The sequence below is a fragment of the Schistocerca cancellata genome, chromosome 2 (assembly GCF_023864275.1).
Source record: "Schistocerca cancellata isolate TAMUIC-IGC-003103 chromosome 2, iqSchCanc2.1, whole genome shotgun sequence".
Lineage (NCBI taxonomy): Eukaryota > Metazoa > Arthropoda > Insecta > Orthoptera > Acrididae > Schistocerca > Schistocerca cancellata.
In genome coordinates, this window is record NC_064627.1 from 774,584,580 (window position 1) to 774,603,760 (window position 19,181).

General features: G+C 41.4%; 1 protein-coding gene across 2 annotated transcripts in view; it reads right to left on the bottom strand.

Annotated features, from left to right (window-relative positions):
* LOC126148312 (iodotyrosine deiodinase) overlaps positions 1–19,181 on the bottom strand; it is a 112,523-nt gene that overhangs the window by 25,924 nt on the left and 67,418 nt on the right. For both annotated transcript variants that reach the window (XM_049915751.1, XM_049915750.1), the window contains exon 3: positions 15,228–15,353. In XM_049915751.1, coding sequence (XP_049771708.1) covers positions 15,228–15,353 — 126 coding nt within the window. The remainder of the gene's footprint in view (positions 1–15,227; positions 15,354–19,181) is intronic.

Below are 19,181 nucleotides of genomic sequence, written 5' to 3' on the forward strand. Positions count from 1 at the left end.
AAATCCATTTTTCAAGAACCAGCATTTTATGACACTTACGTACCTTTTTCTTGGGACATCTGTGATATACACTCCTGGAAATTGAAATAAGAACACCATGAATTCATTATCCCAGGAAGGGGAAACTTTATTGACACATTCCTGGGGTCAGATACATCACATGATCACACTGACAGAACCACAGGCACATAGACACAGGCAACAGAGCATGCACAATGTCGGCACTAGTACAGTGTATATCCACCTTTCGCAGCAATGCAGGCTGCTATTCTCCCATGGAGACGATCGTAGAGATGCTGGATGTAGTCCTGTGGAACGGCTTGCCATGCCATTTCCACCTGGCACCTCAGTTGGACCAGCGTTCGTGTTAGACGTGCAGACCGCGTGAGACGACGCTTCATCCAGTCCCAAACATGCTCAATGGGGGACAGATCCGGAGATCTTGCTGGCCAGGGTAGTTGACTTACACCTTCTAGAGCACGTTGGGTGGCACGGGATACATGCGGACGTGCATTGTCCTGTTGGAACAGCAAGTTCCCTTGCCAGTCTAGGAATGGTAGAACGATGGGTTCGATGACGGTTTGGATGTACCGTGCACTATTCAATGTCCCCTCGACGATCACCAGTGGTGTACGGCCAGTGTAGGAGATCGCTCCCCACACCATGATGCCGGGTGTTGGCCCTGTGTGCCTCGGTCGTATGCAGTCCTGATTGTGGCGCTCACCTGCACAGCGCCAAACACGCATATGACCATCATTGGCACCAAGGCAGAAGCGACTCTCATTGCTGAAGACGACACGTCTCCATTCATCCCTCCATTCACGCCTGTCGCGACACCACTGGAGGCGGGCTGCACGATGTTGGGGCGTGAGCGGAAGACGGCCTAACGGTGTGCGGGACCGTAGCCCAGCTTCATGGAGATGGTTGCGAATGGTCCTCGCCGATACCCCAGGAGCAACAGTGTCCCTAATTTGCTGGGAAGTGGCGGTGCAGTCCCCTACGGCACTGCGTAGGATCCTACGGTCTTGGCGTGCATCCGTGCGTCGCTGCGGTCCGGTCCCAGGTCGACGGGCACGTGCACCTTCCGCCGACCACTGGCGACAACATCGATGTACTGTGGAGACCTCATGCCCCACGTGTTGAGCAATTCGGCAGTACGTCCACCCGGCCTCCCGCATGCCCACTATACGCCCTCGCTCAAAGTCCGTCAACTGCACATACGGTTCACGTCCACACTGTCGCGGCATGCTACCAGTGTTAAAGACTGCGATGGAGCTCCATATGCCACGGCAAACTGGCTGACACTGACGGCGGCGGTGCACAAATGCTGCGCAGCTAGCGCCATTCGATGGCCAACACCGCGATTCCAGGTGTGTCCGCTGTGCCATGCGTGTGATCATTGCTTGTACAGCCCTCTCGCAGTGTCCGGAGCAAGTATGGTGGGTCTGACACACCGGTGTCAATGTGTTCTTTTTTCCATTTCCAGGAGTGTAGTATACCTTTCTATTTGGCCCATACATTTCTCACAGTGCAAGAAACAACATACAGAGCTAAATTTTCAAATGTTTTGTTTAAGCTGAGATATGTATACAAATGTGCTAAGCTTCCTATACAGATCCTACCCAAAAGAGGTAAAATATCATAAAATGCTAAAATATTATAGCTTGTGGACTTTACATTGTTTTAAATGTTATAAAATCTTTTTTAAAGATATTCAATATTGATTATGTGTAACTGTTTGTATATAAGTAGTCATAGCAAGTTCAATTTTGGTGATGATTGGTTCAATAGGTTATGAGGGAAAGGAACATTAGGTAACAATTTAAAATATATTAAAATTGATAACTTTATAATAATTTATAAATTTGAAAAGAAAATACAAAGTTACATTATTGTATTACTAAGCACCACATAAAATTTTATTTGTTCATCTTTTATATCTTAGGTACACTATTGGATGACATAAGAGTATGCTTTCATACTTCTCCCCACTTAAGAAGTTTCCCCTGGTGTTCTTTTACTTATAGGATGGTGTATCACTGTTAATGTTATTTTGCAGGGTACATATTTTTGTAGTGTGTCATCAGCTATTCACATAACCTTGAGCAGCATTTACTATTTGTTCATTGCCTGGATTAAATGACTGTTGCTTGTGTCAGACAAGGCAGCATAAATCTTTTTTAATTTACTGAACATGTATAACTTTCTGCTGATTCTTGTAGCATTTTGTATGTTGTTTACCACAGATAGCATTATTCAGGCTCTCAGAATCCACCTGATGGTTGATTCTTGGACACATTGGTCATCATTCACTAACATTTCATTGCCCAATGTTCTTCCATTGTGCATGGCTAATTTTTGAAGATACTACGTGCACTCATTGATAAAACATTGGAAAGAAGAAATGGTATTGGACAATGAGAATTATGTCAGAGAGTCAACAACCAGGTGGATTCGACATTATTGATCATTGTAGCTACAACTGCGTCATCATCACCACCACTGAGTCTGTACATGACCAAGTCAAAGAGATCAGGCCTGTTTGACACCAAGCACTCTATTATATTTTCATCATGAGTTGCTTTCTTAACTATCTGCACCAGTTAATTTCTAGAGAAAGTTTTCACAACAATTCCTCAAGAATTCCCAGCCCCTCTTTCATAAATCCTGCTTATGGGCTAGAACAGAAAGAGTAATCATTACTTTAAACAGGTAAAATATTATTCTGACCAAAACTCTCTCTCAGAGTGTCCCACAAACTCCATAATAGGCTCAGTTCATTTCTGTTGTATGTTGAATGATTTACCAATAAATAGCTATCCTCAATTAGATTTGTCTGCAGGTCATACTGGGACTTCTGTGTTAGTTGAAAATCAGGTTGCAGAAAAAATTCCTGAATTGTTGATCAGTATCCTCAGTCGCTTAGAATCTTGGTTGAATGGGTTAAATCTGAAAATATCTAAAACTCACATGAAGAACCAAACAACCAAAATGTGGTCAGATTGAAATTATTCACACCATCCAAGATATAGAAGTTGACTCCATGACATTATTAGGATTGAATTTATATAACAATTTGAGTGTAAAGACACACATTGAGTACTCAGAAAACAAATCAAGCAGCTTTGCATTTGCAATGCAAATATTATCTAATAAAAAAGTATGACATAGAAATTACTTTGAATACATTATTAGGTATAACACTTTTTTCTTTTTTTCTTTTTTGTTTTTTCTTTTGGTGTGGGTGAGGCACTTTGCTAGCATAGTGGGGATACAGAAAAAATATCATTCGAAATATGTGCATTGTACATCAGAAAGAACCATGTCCCCCATTATTTAGAAGCCTACAAATATTAACTATCTCATCCCTCCATGTGTATGAAAGTGTTACCTTTTTGTATCAATATAGGAACTATTTGAGAAAAATCATTTTGTTAATAACCATGACTTAAGAAACAGATAAAAGTTTATGCTTGCAATCTACCACCACAAATTGTATGCCCAGGCTCCTCAATTTGTGGGAATGAAAATTAATAATGAATAAATTAGTGAGACGAGGTTAGACCCTCTGAAAAGAAAGCTACATGAGGCCCTGATACTTGAAATGGCATTACTCAGTTGATAAATTTACGCAGTGCGAAGTGGTAGTTTGTACTGGATACAACTTGCCACATATCCCACTAAGTACATGCAGTTGTTCATAGAACTGTCATTTTGATGTTATTTATTACTGTAAATATTATACCAAATGTAATGTAAAATTTGTGACATGATGTCATAGGATGAATGAACCACAAAAAAGAAGAAGAAAAGAAAATTCTCCCACATCCGGCACTCATAAATTAGTTTTCACAATTTATTGTGGAGTGATTTAATTTCTTTCAATTATTACAGCAAGGGTGAAGAAGAGCATATATACTGGTGATTTTTGCATGGTCATGAATCTCACCTTTCTGTTCTTTCTTGAAAAATTTAGCTGTACATAGCGGTGTTAATAAATTGTGTTGAACACCTTAATGTTTACATTTATATCTACAGTATGTGAAATAACAATGTGTACAGAGTTGTTGAGTTATTAGAGGAGATAAAAAGAAACACTTCTGTTATGTGACACAAATACCACAGGTGCACTGTTTCTCTGGTAGGCCAATGTTAGCAGATGCTTTGACTGCTTCATATGTAACAGATTGACATTGCTATTCAATTTGCAACACAGTTACATCTTATTGCTAAGAGGAATGCATTGATGAACAATTAAATTATTATTGTTTATGTATGTTGTGCTTAATGAAAGTTTCTACTGATGTTTACAGATTTTTGGTGGCTGATTACATTCTAAATGAGTTAGCTGTATATAACAAGACAAAGTCCTAGATGGAATAATACATAAAGTAAAGGCAACCACTTGTCTGTATCTGACCGATTTGTTTGCATAGAAACGCCAACAGAAAACAGTATTTACATTAACTTTTGAGCTCTTGCTCCTTCTGTAGTAAAAGTATACACATTCATGCACTCAGTTGATGATGAGATGAAGGAAAAGAAATGAAAGTGAAGAAAAAGTGGGAGACAGGGACAGGGTGGGAGGGAGGGAGAGAGAGAGAGAGAGAGAGAGAGAGAGCGAGAGAGAGAGAGAGAGAGAGAGAGAGAGAGACAGAGACAGAGAGAGAGAGAGAATACCCACTTGGGGAGCAGTGGGAGAAGAGTGGTGGAAGAAGGCAGTACACAATCTGGTAGAGGAAAGAGTGGCATGAACAGAAGAGAGAATGGGAAAATAGGTTAGCATTGGTTTAGGCTAGGGGGATTGTGAGAGTGTAGGATATGCTACAGAGACAATTCTCACTCTAGTATAGTTCAGAGAAACACGTGCTGCAAGGACGTATCCAAATGGCTTGCATAGTGAAGCAGCTGTTGAAATCATTTGCATTGTGGTGCACAGTATGTTCAGCAACTGGATGGTTTGGCATAGTTTGGTGGTGACCATTTATGCAAGCAGACAGTTCGTTAGTTGCCATGCCCACAGAGAATAGTGCACAGTAATTGCAGCATAGCTGATACATAATATGGTTTTTTGGACTGGTGACTCTGCCTTTTATAGGGTAGGAAATATCTGTGCTGCACTCTGGTAGGAGATTGTGGGTGGGTGTACGAGACAGATCTGGTACCTGAGTTGACCACAGGACTCGAATAGGATTGGACAAGGATGTTCTATAGATTGGGTCAAGCCCCAGTAAATAGAATGGTTGAACTTTTCAAGGTTATGGTGATACTAGGTGATCAGAGGAGTGCCGTTCCGTAGCTTTTTGCAGTACCAAATCCCCCATCTCATCTTTACTTGCTTCTAGTTTTTCTCTAATATGGTCTGGAATATAATTTGGCTTGTGTAGCCCCTGTACATATTCCTTCCTCCATTCAGCTTTCACTTCTTCCCTTAGTAGAGGTTTGTCAGCTGAGCACTTTAGCAGATGCTTCTGTTTTCTCCAAAGATGTCTAATTTTTCTGTATGTGGCTTCTGTCTTTCCACTAATCATGCTCTTATCCATTTTGCACTTTCTGCCATTGCATTTTTAGGTATCTATGTTCCCTTTTGCCTGCTTCATTTGCTGCATTTTTAGTTTTTCTCATTTTTCAATTAAATTCAAAATATTTTGCTATCTTGTGTTACCCGAGGATTTATACGGGGCCTTATCTTTTTGCCTACTTGATGCTTTGCTGCCTTCACTATTTCATCTTTGAAAGCTATCCATTCATCTTCTGCTGTAGTCTTTCCCAAGCATCAAGCAATTGTTACTTGGTGCTCCTTTCAAAACTCCCCCTCTTTCATGTATTTATCCATTTATATATTTTATGGTTTCTCATATTCTCTTTCCTTTCCTTCAGTTTTCCTCTCTCCTCTACTAGTATCTTCTCTCCTTCTCTCTGTCAATGTCAATCCTTTCAGCTACTGCTAACCTTTAAAGGTTTAAAATATTGTGTGTTGGTGGTATGTCATCAGTAATTTTTCTCTCCACCTGTTACACTCTCATCAAGTCATTTTTATGCTTAAACTTTGAATAATTCGATTTCCTCTTTCTGCTCGATGAAAGCACTATTTGATCAGAAGTATCCAGACACCCCTGTATAACACAGAATTGATCACTAGGTGCCACAAGGGGTGGACCCAACAGTGTAAAGTGAGGCAGAGAGTATTGTGTTGTTAACAGAGAAACAGTAACTGTGGAATGGGTTGGTCCAAAGAACTCAGTGTCTTTGAACCTAGGCTAGTCATTGGGTGTCACCTGAATAACAAATACATCAGAGACGTTTAAACCCTTCCAAAATTGCCCAAGTCACCTGTTGGTGATTTGATAGTAGAAGTATCCAGACACCCCTGTGTAACACAGAATTGATCACTAGGTGCCACAAGGGGTGGAGCCAACAGTGTAAAGTGAGGCAGAGAGTATTGTGTTGTTAACAGAGAAACAGTAACTGTGGAATGGGTTGGTCCAGAGAGCTCAGTGTCTTTGAACCTAGGCTAGTCATTGGGTGTCACCTGAATAACAAATACATCAGAGACGTTTAAACCCTTCCAAAATTGTCCAAGTCACCTGTTGGTGATTTGATAGTGAAGTGGAAACATGAAGGCACAACCACCATTAAATCATGACCAAGCAGACTTCACGTACAAAGAGACTGTCGACCATTGTGGAGTGTGATTGTAAAAAATCACATGAAATCAGCAAAAGGAATGACTTGTGAGTTCCAAAGTGCTGCCAGCAGTCTAGCTAGCACAAGTACTGTACATAAGAAATTACTCTGAAGAGCCGCAACAGGACGTGGCATTGATTCGACTAATGTCTGAAGTATTGCTGGAGGGAACTGACACCATGAATCCTGCAGGGCTCTCCATAAATCTGTAAGAGTATAAGGGGGTGGAGATCTCTTCTGAAGGGCACGTTGCAAGGCATCCCTGATATCCTCAATAATGTTCATGTTTGGGGAGTTTGGTGGCCAGCAGAAGTGTTTAAACTCAAAAGAATGTTCCTGGAGATACTCTGTAGCAATTCTGGACGTGTGGGGTGTTGCATTGTCCTGCTGGAATTGCCCAAGTCTGTTGGAACGCACAATAGACATGAATGGATGCAGGTGATCAGACAGGATGCTTACGTAGATGTCACCTTCAGAGTCGTATCTAGACGTATCAGAGGTCCCATATCACTCCAGCTGCACATACCCACACCATTACTGAGCCTGCACCAGCTTGCACAGTTCCCTGCTGACATGCAGGGTCCATGGATTCATGAGGTTGTCTCCATACCCGTATACATGCATCTGCTTGATACAATTTGAAACGAGACTCATCCTACCAGGTAACATGTTTCCAGTCATCAACAGCCCAATGTCTATGTTGACAGGCCCAGGCGAGGCTTAAAGCTTTGTGTTGTGCAGTGATCAAGGGTACACAAGTGGGCCTTTGGACCCAAAAGCCCATATCGATGATGTTTCATTGAATAGTTCACATGCTGACGCTTGTTGATGGTGCAGTATTGAAATCTGCAGAGATTTGCAGGAGGGTTGCACTTCTGTCACGTTGAACGATTCTCTTCAGTCATAATTGGTCCCATTCTCACAGTATCTTTTTCGTACCACAGTGATGATGGAGATTTGATGTTTGACCAGATTCCTAATATTCACAGTACACTAATGAAATGGTCGTATGGGAAAATCCCCACTTCATCGCTACCTCGGAGATGCTGTGTCGCATCACTCGTGTGCCGACTATAATACCACATTAAAACTCGCTTAAATCTTGCCATTGTAGCAGCAGTAACAGATCTAACAACTGTGTCAGACACTTGTTGTCTTATATAGGCGTTGCCGACCGCAGCACCATATTCTGCCTGTTTACATATCTCTGCATTTGAATACGCATGCCTATACCTGTTTCTTTGGCGCTTCAGTGTGAAAAGAATGGTCGAACAGCTCCTCATAAGCCACACATTTCTGTAGCCAGTGTTAACAAGGGAAGACCTATGCTGCCAAAATTTTAGCTGATAAGAAGCACTGCAAGTATTTTGTAAAAAATGTTGAAGTTACACATTTTTGCCGCAGCTTATTCAGCGGTTTGTACAGCCCTGCCTGCGTAGCGCGCAACTCGGCGAACCACTCATGCAGCGCCACGTAGCGGAATTATCCGGAGTTCACAGACATCAATTTTAAGCGCCTAAAGCCTGGTTTACAATGGAGTGAATGTAAGTGAACAATGCCTATGAATGCTGTGTTATTAGTTTTTAGTTTTTGGACCTAATATTCGGCATACAGAATACAACTCCTATCTTGTTCAAGCCACAATGCGAAACTTTGCTGTTCTTGACGGAGTGTGCAGAATGGCGCAGGGAAGGAAGACTGTAAGTGTCCAAATTTGTATGGAAGTGTGACCGTGTGGAAATTGTGCACTTTACAAGGAACTGCATCTCCATCTCTCCTTAGCACTGGTCCAAAATTTTCCTTGTATGTCGGCTGCCGTTTTTCCCTGGCTTCTGATTACCATTGAGGTGAAATTTATAGACAGAACACTTAATTACCAACGTCGAGCATCATCTGAAGAGGGGACACAGCTAGCATTTCCACTATGGTCATTTTTTTGTTGAAAATAAAAAATGGTCTAGTAGCAAAGCGCACACTTTGTAATCCAGAGAGCACGGGATCAAATCCCGTTCAGATCACGAATTTTTTCACTATGATTTTTAATCGAGCTTTCACTTCTCACAGATATTGGAGTGGCCACGAAAGACATGTGGTTCAGATTCCATGTTAAACTGCAGGTCTCCATTTTCTGATTACTGGGGAAGGTTAGGGACACGTAAGTAGCTGCTGTGGTGTCCAGTTGAAAGACCTGCAAGGCGCCTACCGGGTGCACCGTACAGAATTCTCTTTTCCTCACGCTTGTTAGCTCCAGTGAAAACGTGGCTTAAACTAATCAAACATTTTTTTGAATAGCTTCATATCGACAGTTCAATTCTTCCACATGTAATTCTGATAAAAGTGGCTAATAGAGAAAGAGAAAATAACATCATGACAGTGTTTGATGTCACAGACGACTTCCATCAATGAGGACTTGTAATTTGTTGAAATGAAATGTGTCTTGCAGTACTACATTTTATGACAATTCCTGTAAGCCATTTCTTATAATAATGTTTGAATGTTGTACATTTGACTATCAGTGAAACGGTTCTTTGTTTATTCCCTGTAGCCGTCTCAAAAATGCGAAGTGTCTGTTGAATGACAAAAGCAAACATTTTTCTTGCACCAGGCACAACGGACAAAGGGAAAAGTGATGCAGTAAGGCACTTCACAGTAACTACTAGTTTTATTTAGACAGAACTAGGATGGAGTCAGAAATGGTCCCGACCGTTGTTCTGCTTATTGCGCTGCATACCAGGCATAGTTTATCAAATTCGTGAAGTGTGGCGAAGAAAACTGGTAATGCACAAATGACCGGAGCTTAAGAACACTCTTCCACTGCTAAACGTGAAATGAGAGAGAGGTATTGGAAATTATGTTGTCTCTAGTAGTTCCAAGCGGCGTCCACGTTACATCTGTAGATTTTTCGTCGTCGTCCACAAAACCAGAAGCGTCGTTATGTCCAGACCATTAATCCAAAAAAAGTAATTAATTAGTTTCAGCAGCTGGTAGGAATACGTTTCGAATGAAATGATGAAAATTATTTTTTTTCCATTTTTCCAGATTTTGATACGTCGACTACACGATTTTTGCAACTAAACAGTCCATTTTTTTTATTTTTGGTCCTAATTTGTCTTGCAGTTCTTGAAGACAGATATACAGCTGCAGAAACAGTAAACCACTCAAGTTTATCACTGGCATTATTGTATGTGAATGTATCATTGCATTAATTGATTGGGCAGCAGACTCCGTCTTTTTTTCAGCCCGAAATGATAAAGTAGGATGTGCACGCAGTTCTTTCACGAAACTTGACTTATCAGCGCTATAAACAGCAATTGCGGGGATGACAGCAAGTTTCGTCTTTACACGTCAGTTATGAATTTCTCTATAGCATTGTCTATAATTTCTCTATAGCATTGTCCGTCACTGGCAGCTGCTCCACACGTTTACATGACGTAAACTTAGTAATTTTGCGACTTCTTATTCTGTACGATTTCTTCAACCTGCGTAGCTAGGTCGACGCCGCCTGGAAATCAGCAATGTTCGTGTCAGATGCAATTCGGAGGGCCCTGTCCATCTCCATCGGTAACGGTGCATAGCCTCTCACTAGCAGCTCTAAATCTTTCGAACAGTTTTTCATTCAGATGGTTTCGGGTTTCGGTTTGGTGCATATTTTTTCATGTAATTCATTCTTCCATTTGTACAATTCACGCTCCTATTTTACGAAACGGATACGCCTTTACACTGTGCGTAACTTCAAGCGTTTTTCCACTCCTTCGTTTATCCAATATTTCACTGCGTTTTCTTTGTCGCTGAAAGCTGGTGCAGTACGTGTTTTTTTTAGGCTTGGACGGTATTTTTCTTACAAATGTTGCTGGCACAACTGACGTTGTCTGGACCCCAATTCACGGAATCGTCACAGTTATTTGCTATTTCTTCGAACGTATCCACAATTTCAAATGAAATGTCGATATCTTTCGATTGAATGTCAAGAAAATCAACTAACAAATGACACATATACACGTCCTCACGAGAAGTGGGTGAGTTCGGTTGGAAACCACGTCCTACATATTTCATCATTGCTAAAATGAGAACGTTAATTGGATTCCACATTACTGTGAAATTGGGAGAAAAAAAAGCTATTTGAAGGCATGCCTTACGAAAGCACAATAAATATTAATTCACCTCTATCTGTGTTGTCAGTTCTTACCAATACTGCAAAAAACAACTGATAATTTGTAAAGGATATTAGTTGAGTGGCTAATTCGACAGAAAAGTAACTGTGTACTGTAGCGTCAGAGAAACTATCAGCGAACGATAACCTGAAACGTCCTTTACAAATAACGATCGGATTGTGTCGTGTTTGCTGTTTACAAATGTACCGCCAACCTGGGCTGTGTGTGTGTGTGTGTGTGTGTGTGTGTGTGTGTGTGTGCGCGCGCGCGCGCGCGCGCGCTTGTGGGCTCCTAGTTGCGCATGCGCAGTTCCTACAGTGCCAATAGGGGTGTACATTTCTACCGCCGCCCTGGCGCGCTACGAATTTGGCAATTTTCAGCTGTTTTAAAGAAAAAAACACTTGCAGTGCCTCTTAGCAGCTAAAATTTGGACCATGCATTTCTTTCGTTGTCTTCTTCCTGTGTGAAAAATTTCAGGGTAGATTTCGACATGTCTTGTTGGACCATTCCCTAATAAGTAACGTTTGAGGTAGTGAAAGAGTGATGCCACTGAACAGTGGATAACTGGAAATCAGTGATTTGGAGTGATTAATCATGTTATGCCATTTGGCAATCCAGTGAAAGTGTTCATGTTTGGCAAATGCCTGGAGAAGGTTGACCGTCATCATTTGTAGTGCCAACAGTGAAGTATAGAGGAAGGGGTGTTACTGAATAAGCATGTTTTTCTTGGTTAGGGTGTGGTCCCCTTATTATGCTTAAGAAAACGCTAACTGTAGAAGGAGATGTACACATTTTACATCAAGCTTCCTGCTAACAGTAGAGCAACAGTTCGGTGATGATGTTTGTATCAACATGACAGTGCACCCTGTCATAAAACAGCATCTGTGAGACAATGGTTTTTGGACAGTAACATTCTTGAAATGGACTGGCCTGCCCAGAGTCCCAACCTGCGCCAAATGGAACATTTTTGGGATTAGTTCGAATGTAGATTTCTTTCCAGATCGCAGCATCCAACATCACTACCCCCCTCCCACGCTTTCGACTCCTGAGAAATAATGGGCTGCCATTCCTCCATAGACATTCAGACATGTGTACTATTGATCAGACAGTGAATGTCCACGCAGTATACTTTCACCCATAGTTGAACAAAGAGTGGAGCAGTGTGGGTAGGAACCAACAGGAGTGGGTATACCATCACAAGTTAGCACACTAGACTTGCATTCTGAAGGGCAACAGTTAAAATCCCCATCCAACCATCTGGATTTAAGTTTTCCATGATTTCCTCAAGTCACTTAAAGCAAATGCTGCGATGGTTTCTTTGAAAGGTTGCAGCCAATTTAGTTTCCAATTCTTCACCGATCTGAGATTGTTCTCCATCTCTAACGACCTTTTAATAACGCTGCTGGGTGTTCAAATGGAAAATAAATGATGTTGGCCCCAAACTAAGGATTATAACAGACATCATTGTGAACAGAATAATAGATTCTAATCTCCCTCTTTGCACTTCGAGTGGGCACCATGTATTGTGGAAAGTGCTGAACTGCCTAATTTCACTCTTCCAACACACATTTGATGTCTACATGAAATCCTAGACACGTGATCATGAAGTACTATACTTTGCTTGTACCTATGGTGAATAGAGGGATCACCAATTTAGTATTGGAGGGCAGCGTGGAGGGTAAAAATCATAGAGGGAGACCAAGAGATGAATACACTAAGTAGATTAAGAAGGATGTAGGTTGCAGTAGGTACTGGGAGATGAAGAAGCTTGCACAGGATAGAGTAGCATGGAGAGCTGCATCAAACCAGTCTCAGGGCTGATGACCACAACAACAATAACAACAACAACATGGTGAATAGGCAACAGGTAACTGAGGCAGACACCCGTTTGGAATGAATTGTCTCATCTAATGCATAAAGCAAGAATAGTACTTTTTCATACAAGCGAATAACTGTTGAGCTGCTTCTCTAATTGTGATGAGTAATATTCTTATCAGCATGTGTTTATCAATACCTCTCCTGCCTCTTGCTGAGTAGAAGATATCTTTCTGTTTTAATCTGACTTAAGTGAATAAAAAAGGAATTGCAAATACACTCACCAAGAAACATTTTGCATCACCTCGATTCCAAGAGTTCCGGAACCTGTACAGAAGATTGTAATAGAGATCAACATAAACATCATTTCTGCCCTTTATATTGCTTGTGAAAACCACACGTTTCATGTTGTACCAGCATACAGCGACACCTTCAGAAGTGGTGGTCCAGATTGCTGTACATACTGGTACCTCTAATACCCAGCAGCATGTCCCCTTGTATTGATGCATGCCTGTATTCATCATGACATACTATCCACAAGTTCATCAAGGCACTGTTGGTCCAGATTGTTCCGCTCCTCAACAGCGATTCGGAGTGGATCCCTCAGAGTGATTGGTGGGTCACGTTGTCCATAAACAGCCCTTTTCAGTCTATCCCAGCCATGTTCGATAGGGTTCATGATGCTGGCCACTCTAGTCGAGCAATGTTGTTATCCTGAAGGAAGTCATTCACAAGATGTGCACGATGGGGCACAAATTGTCATTCATTAAGACGAATGTCTCGCCAATATGCTGCTGATATGGTTGCACTATCAGTCGGAGGATGGCATTCACGTATTGTACAGCTGTTACAGTGCCTTCCATGACCACCAGCGGCGTACGTCGGCCCCACAAAATGACACCCCAAAACAGCAGGGAACCTTCCACATTGCTGCACATGTTAGACAGTGTGTCTAAGGCCTTCAGCCTGATCGGGCTGCCTCCTAACACGTCTCCGATGATTGTCTGGTTGAATGCATATGTGACACTCATCGGTTAAGAGAACGTGATGCCAATCCTGAGCAGTCATTTTGGCATGTTGGTGGGCCCATCTGTACTACATCGTGGTTGCAAAGATGGACCTCGCCATGAACATCGAGAGTGAAGTTGCGCATCATGCAGGCTATTGCGCATAGTTTGAGTTGTAACATGATGTCTTGTGGCGGCACGAAAAGGATTATTCAACATGGTTGCATTGCTTACAGGGTTCCTACAAGCCATAGTCCATAGATAATGGTCATCCACTGCAGAAGTAGCCCTTGGGTGGCCTGAGAGAGGCATGTCATCGACAGTTCCTGTCTCTCTCTCTCTCCTCCACGTCTACACAACATTGCTTTGGTTCACTCCGAGACGCCTGGACACTTCCCTTGTTGAGAGCCCTTCCTGGCACAAAATAACAATGCGGACGTGGTTGAACCGTGGTATTGACCACCTAGGCATGGTTGAACTACAGACAACACGAGCCGTGTACCTCCTTCCTGGTGGAATGATCGGAACTGGTCGGCTGTCGGACCTCCTCTGTGTAATAGGCGCTGCTCATGCATGGTTGTTTACATCTTTGGGCGGGTTTAGTGACATATCTGAACAGCGAAAGGAACTGTGTCTGTGATACAATATCCACAGTCAATGTCTGTCTTCAGGAGTTCTGGGAACTAGGATGATGCAAAACTTATGTATTAGAGAATGGTACGGCAGACAAAGTGTTGAAGGAATTCCTGACTGCTAACAGAAGCCATAGAAGAAACTTGTCTATGAAACTGGTGAAGAGGTTGGTGAGATAAATTGGGTGATTCTGAATTTAATATATCCATGACTGTTTTCCAAATAGAGAGAGTGGCATCAATAATTTACTGTCCAAAACAAGGTTTGGTCATAGCAGTGATCTGTAGTTACCTGTCATAAAATAAAGAAGGGAAATATGTTCACTTCACTTTTATGGACTGTTGTATCGATGCAAAAGAAAATAATATTCATTACTGTATTCACGTCAATGATGCTGATGTGAAATATATCTCATCAAGCAGAATGCTTTCGTTCATGAACATCCTGGAACAATCCTTCAGTGTTGTTTAGATTTATCTGCAGTAAACTATGCTGCTGGCTTAATTAACATTTATTAATAACAAAATTGATGAAACTTCCTGGCAGATGAAAACTGTGTGCTGGACTGAGAGTCGATCTCTGGACCTTTGCATTTTGCAGGAGAGCTTTTGTGAAGTTTGGAAGGTAAGAGATGAGATACTGGTGGAAGCAAAGCTGTGAGGATAGGTCATGAGTCACGCTTGGGTAGCTCTGTTGGTAGAGCACTTGCCTGCAAAAGGCAAAGGTTCCAAGTTCGAGTCTCGGTCCAACACACAGTTTCAATCTCCCAGGAAATTTCAAATCAGCACGCACTCCACTGCACAGTGGAAACTTCATTCTGCAAACAAAATTGCTGAGTTGCACAAATTTGTGCACATCCATAGTGTTGAGCTAATAAATATTTTGCTCGAACAATGTGGTATTCTGATAGCTTTTTAATTTGTTTTACACTTACCCATTCTTTTAGTGTAATTTATCTTTTCCTCGTCTTCCACAAGTTGTCTGATTTGCAGCTTGACTTCAGGATTTGATACTACAACATATGTCCAAGGCTCAGTGTGAGCACCACTAGGTGCTGTGCCTGCAAAAAATGTTACTTACTTTAAGTAATATGGAGTAACATAAAAAAACGTGTTTAGTAAGCCAGTAAAATGATTAGATAAAAGAAAACACATGTGCACATTCTAGATGTATTTGTTTTGAAACTCAATAATTCTCTTTTATGTAAATGTATTTACTACACTGTAGTCTTGAATATATTTAATATGAAATGACAATACTAGGAAGGCCCTACTGAATGTGGATGCCACATTTTATTAAGATTCTTAAGCTCTCTCCTCATTTACTTAGCATGAAGGCTATAGTTTAGATTTTGTGTAAATTTTTCTATGTTAATTGTGATCTTTCTTTTTAACTTCTATGTTGCATAAAATGTACAGAAAGCTTATAAGAACGAACAGTGACTCTGCATCTCCTATCTAACATTTTTGGCACAATGGACAGCATCTGTGATATATCACGGACTACTGCACTAAACTTCTGTTGATCTTAATGTGTGTCCAGAAAACCCAGTGTAAACAAAATCACTGTGAAATTAACTGTGTTAATTAAATTGTCATGATAGAGCTGCTGTTAAAAAACCTCTTGTAAACCAGATGAAACCGAAGAAAATGCTTCAGCCCTGCATGAAGCATATAAGTGGAACCATTGATCAATGGAGACCTATCTACTCTTACAATATTCCCTACCACATAACAAAAAGGGAAGTGAACATTACAGACTTTGGCCTTCAAATTTTAAAGCATTGGGAAGGGCTAGTCTTGATTTGGACAGTCATATCAGGGTGAGAAGTGAACACAAATAGATCAGATTTAAAAACATGTTCAATATGCCTTCCACAAATTATAGGTCTGCACCACTGATGTCAGTCTTTTGTAGGACTATGGAACATTATTTATGCTCATATGTTATACCGTTTTTGGAGGATGAAAATCTCTTCTATAAAAATTAACACGAATTCCACAGAGATCTTGCAAAACTCAGTTCACTCCATTCATTCACAAGATCCAGAATGCCATAGACATTGGCACTCAGGTTGTTACTGTGTTCCTCGACTTAAGGAAGGTATTTGTATTGCCTTCCAAACATGGATCAACATGCTATTAAGCAGGTGAGGCAAATAGCCTTGTCATGTTGGTAACACCGATTCCCACCAGATCACTGAAGGTAAGCAACATTGGACCCAGCTACTACTTGGATGGGTGATTGTTTGAGGAAAACAATGTGCTGTTGGTTTTAAGGAAAAGCAAGTTGCCAAAGTGGCATCCAATTGAAAGACTTTTACGAGGCTGTGGTGCCACATGACTTGCCTTTTTTTCAGGTGGTCATAACATTTTAACTCAACAACAATCTAATGGATATTGCTGGAAGCTCTGTGAGGCTGTTTTCAGATGATGCAGTTCTTTAATTCAAATAAATGTAACATTCTGTGCAAAAACATATGAAAAAATCACCTACTCTACAATTATGCTATTAGTGACAAATTATCAGAAACAGTAACTATTGTAAAATACATAGGAGTAACCATCTGGACTAACATAATGTGGAATGATCACATAGAACAAATTGTAGGAAAATCAGATGCAAGGGTGAGACTAATAGGAAGAATCATAAGTAAATGTAATTTACCCACAGAATAAGTGGCTTACAAAATACGTCAACTAGTTTTTGAATGTTACTCAACAGTCTGGGGCCCTTAGTAGGTTGGATTATTGGAAGAAAAGACATAGGCGTTGTGGAAATGCTCAGCAAACATCAGTGGTAGGCACTACAAGAGAGACATTGTCCATCACAGAGAGGTTTACTACTGACTTTTCAAGAGAGTATATAATGAGGAGTAGATCAAAATACTAATTTCTTCCGCAAACATCTTGTGAAATGGTCATGACCAGAAAATCTGAGAACTTAGCACTAATACCAAGGTTTACTAGAATCATCCTCCCTTCTGCCATTTGAAAATGGAATAGGGAAGAGGTGATCAAACAGTGGTACCAGAAGTACCCTCCAACACACACCATATGGTGGCTTCTGAAGTGTAGAAGTACATGTAGATGTAGGTAGTTGATATGACCAATGAAACCAGTTTTGGTGATAATGTTGATTCCATGTCACTGTGATGGTTCCCAGCAAGGGATTCTATCTTCCATGATGGTTGTGCCCCCAATCACATGATTGGAGATGGTCAACATTGGTTTGCTGAGTATGAGACTAAAATAACACAATGACCTGGTCTTTATAGCAATAGACAAACAGGAGCTCATTACCATCATCTAGCATAAATTGTGGATCTAGAACAAAAGAAGAGGAAGATTAGTACTTAATGTCCCATTGATGACAAGATCATCAGAGAACGAGCTCCAATTGAACAAGCAGTAGATGAGAAGTTTGCCATTGCTTTTCAAAGAATCCGTAATCACTGTTGAAAAGTCCTGGGTGGACCGTTACGAACTGAAAACCAAATCCCAGTCATCTAATTCTTTGTCACCCAGACCAAAGAAGGCCCAAAAAGTGCACAGCAAAGTCAAAATGATGCTGACTGCTTTCTTTAACTCCAGTGGTGTGGTATACCATGAGTACATACCACAGGGCCAAACAATCACCATACAGTACTACAGGGATGTCCTCCATCGCCTACGTAATGCCGTGTGGCGGAAGAGACCAGATTTGCGGTCAACAAGAAATTGGTGCCTCCATCAGCACAATGTTCCAGCACATTCCTCACACTTGATTCAGACTTTTTTGGCGAAAAACCAGATGCCTGTCCTTCAACAGGCTCCTTACTTTCCTGATGTGGCCCCCTGAGACTTCTGGCTGCATGCCAAACTCAAGAGACCATTGAAAGGAACGCGATTTCAGACAAGAGAGGTCATTACAGTAGCAATGACAGTTGAACTAAACTCCATTCCAAAAGAGGCTTTATCGGCATTCTCCCCGAAATGGCGGCACCGCTGAGAAAAGTGTGCGTGTCCCAAGGGAACTACTCTGAGGGCGATTAGGTGACCAAAACTTCAGGTAAGCCACCTTTTTTCCGCAGTTGAAGGCTGCATACTTTTCTAACAGACCTCATGTGTCACGATATGTGGATCCACCAGCATGTTTTTCATACAGCAGATCACAGTGACTTCGAACGTGGACTGATTAACAAATCCATCAGGGACATTGTCAACGGTTGGTGATGTAAAGTGGAAATATGAAGAAACAAGAGCTGAAGAAAAACAAGATAGACCTCAACTACTGATGGACAGGAACCATCTAAGAGTACAGAGAACTGTTGTAAAATATCAAATGAAATCAGTGGAAGGAATCAGTTAGGAGTTCCAAGACGCTACCAGCATTGCATCTAATATAATGACTGTGCGTAGGATATGAAAAAGAGTGGGATACAGTGGTCGAGGAACTCCTCATAAGTCAGACATTCGTGAAGCCAATGCTTGGCGACACTTGAGTTGGTACAAAGAGCAACGCCACTGGACAGTGGATGTCTGGAAACCAGTGATTCGCTGTGATGAATCACGATATACTCTGTGGTTATCTGATGGCAGAGTTTTGGGTTGGCAGACGCCTGGAGAACGTTGCCTGCCATCAGTTGTAGTGTGAACAGTGAAGTATGGAGAAGAAAGTCTTAGGATATGGTTAAGATGTGATCCCCAACGCTAAATGAGGAAGGATATGAACACATTTTACAGCATTATGTAATGCGTACAGTAGAGGAACTGTTCAGAGATGATGACTGCTTGTATCAGTGCGATAATGCACGCTGCCATGAAGCAGCACCTGTGAGGCAATTGCTTATGGACAACAGCGATCCTGAAATGGAGTGGCCTGTCTGGAGTCTCGACCTGAGTTGGAG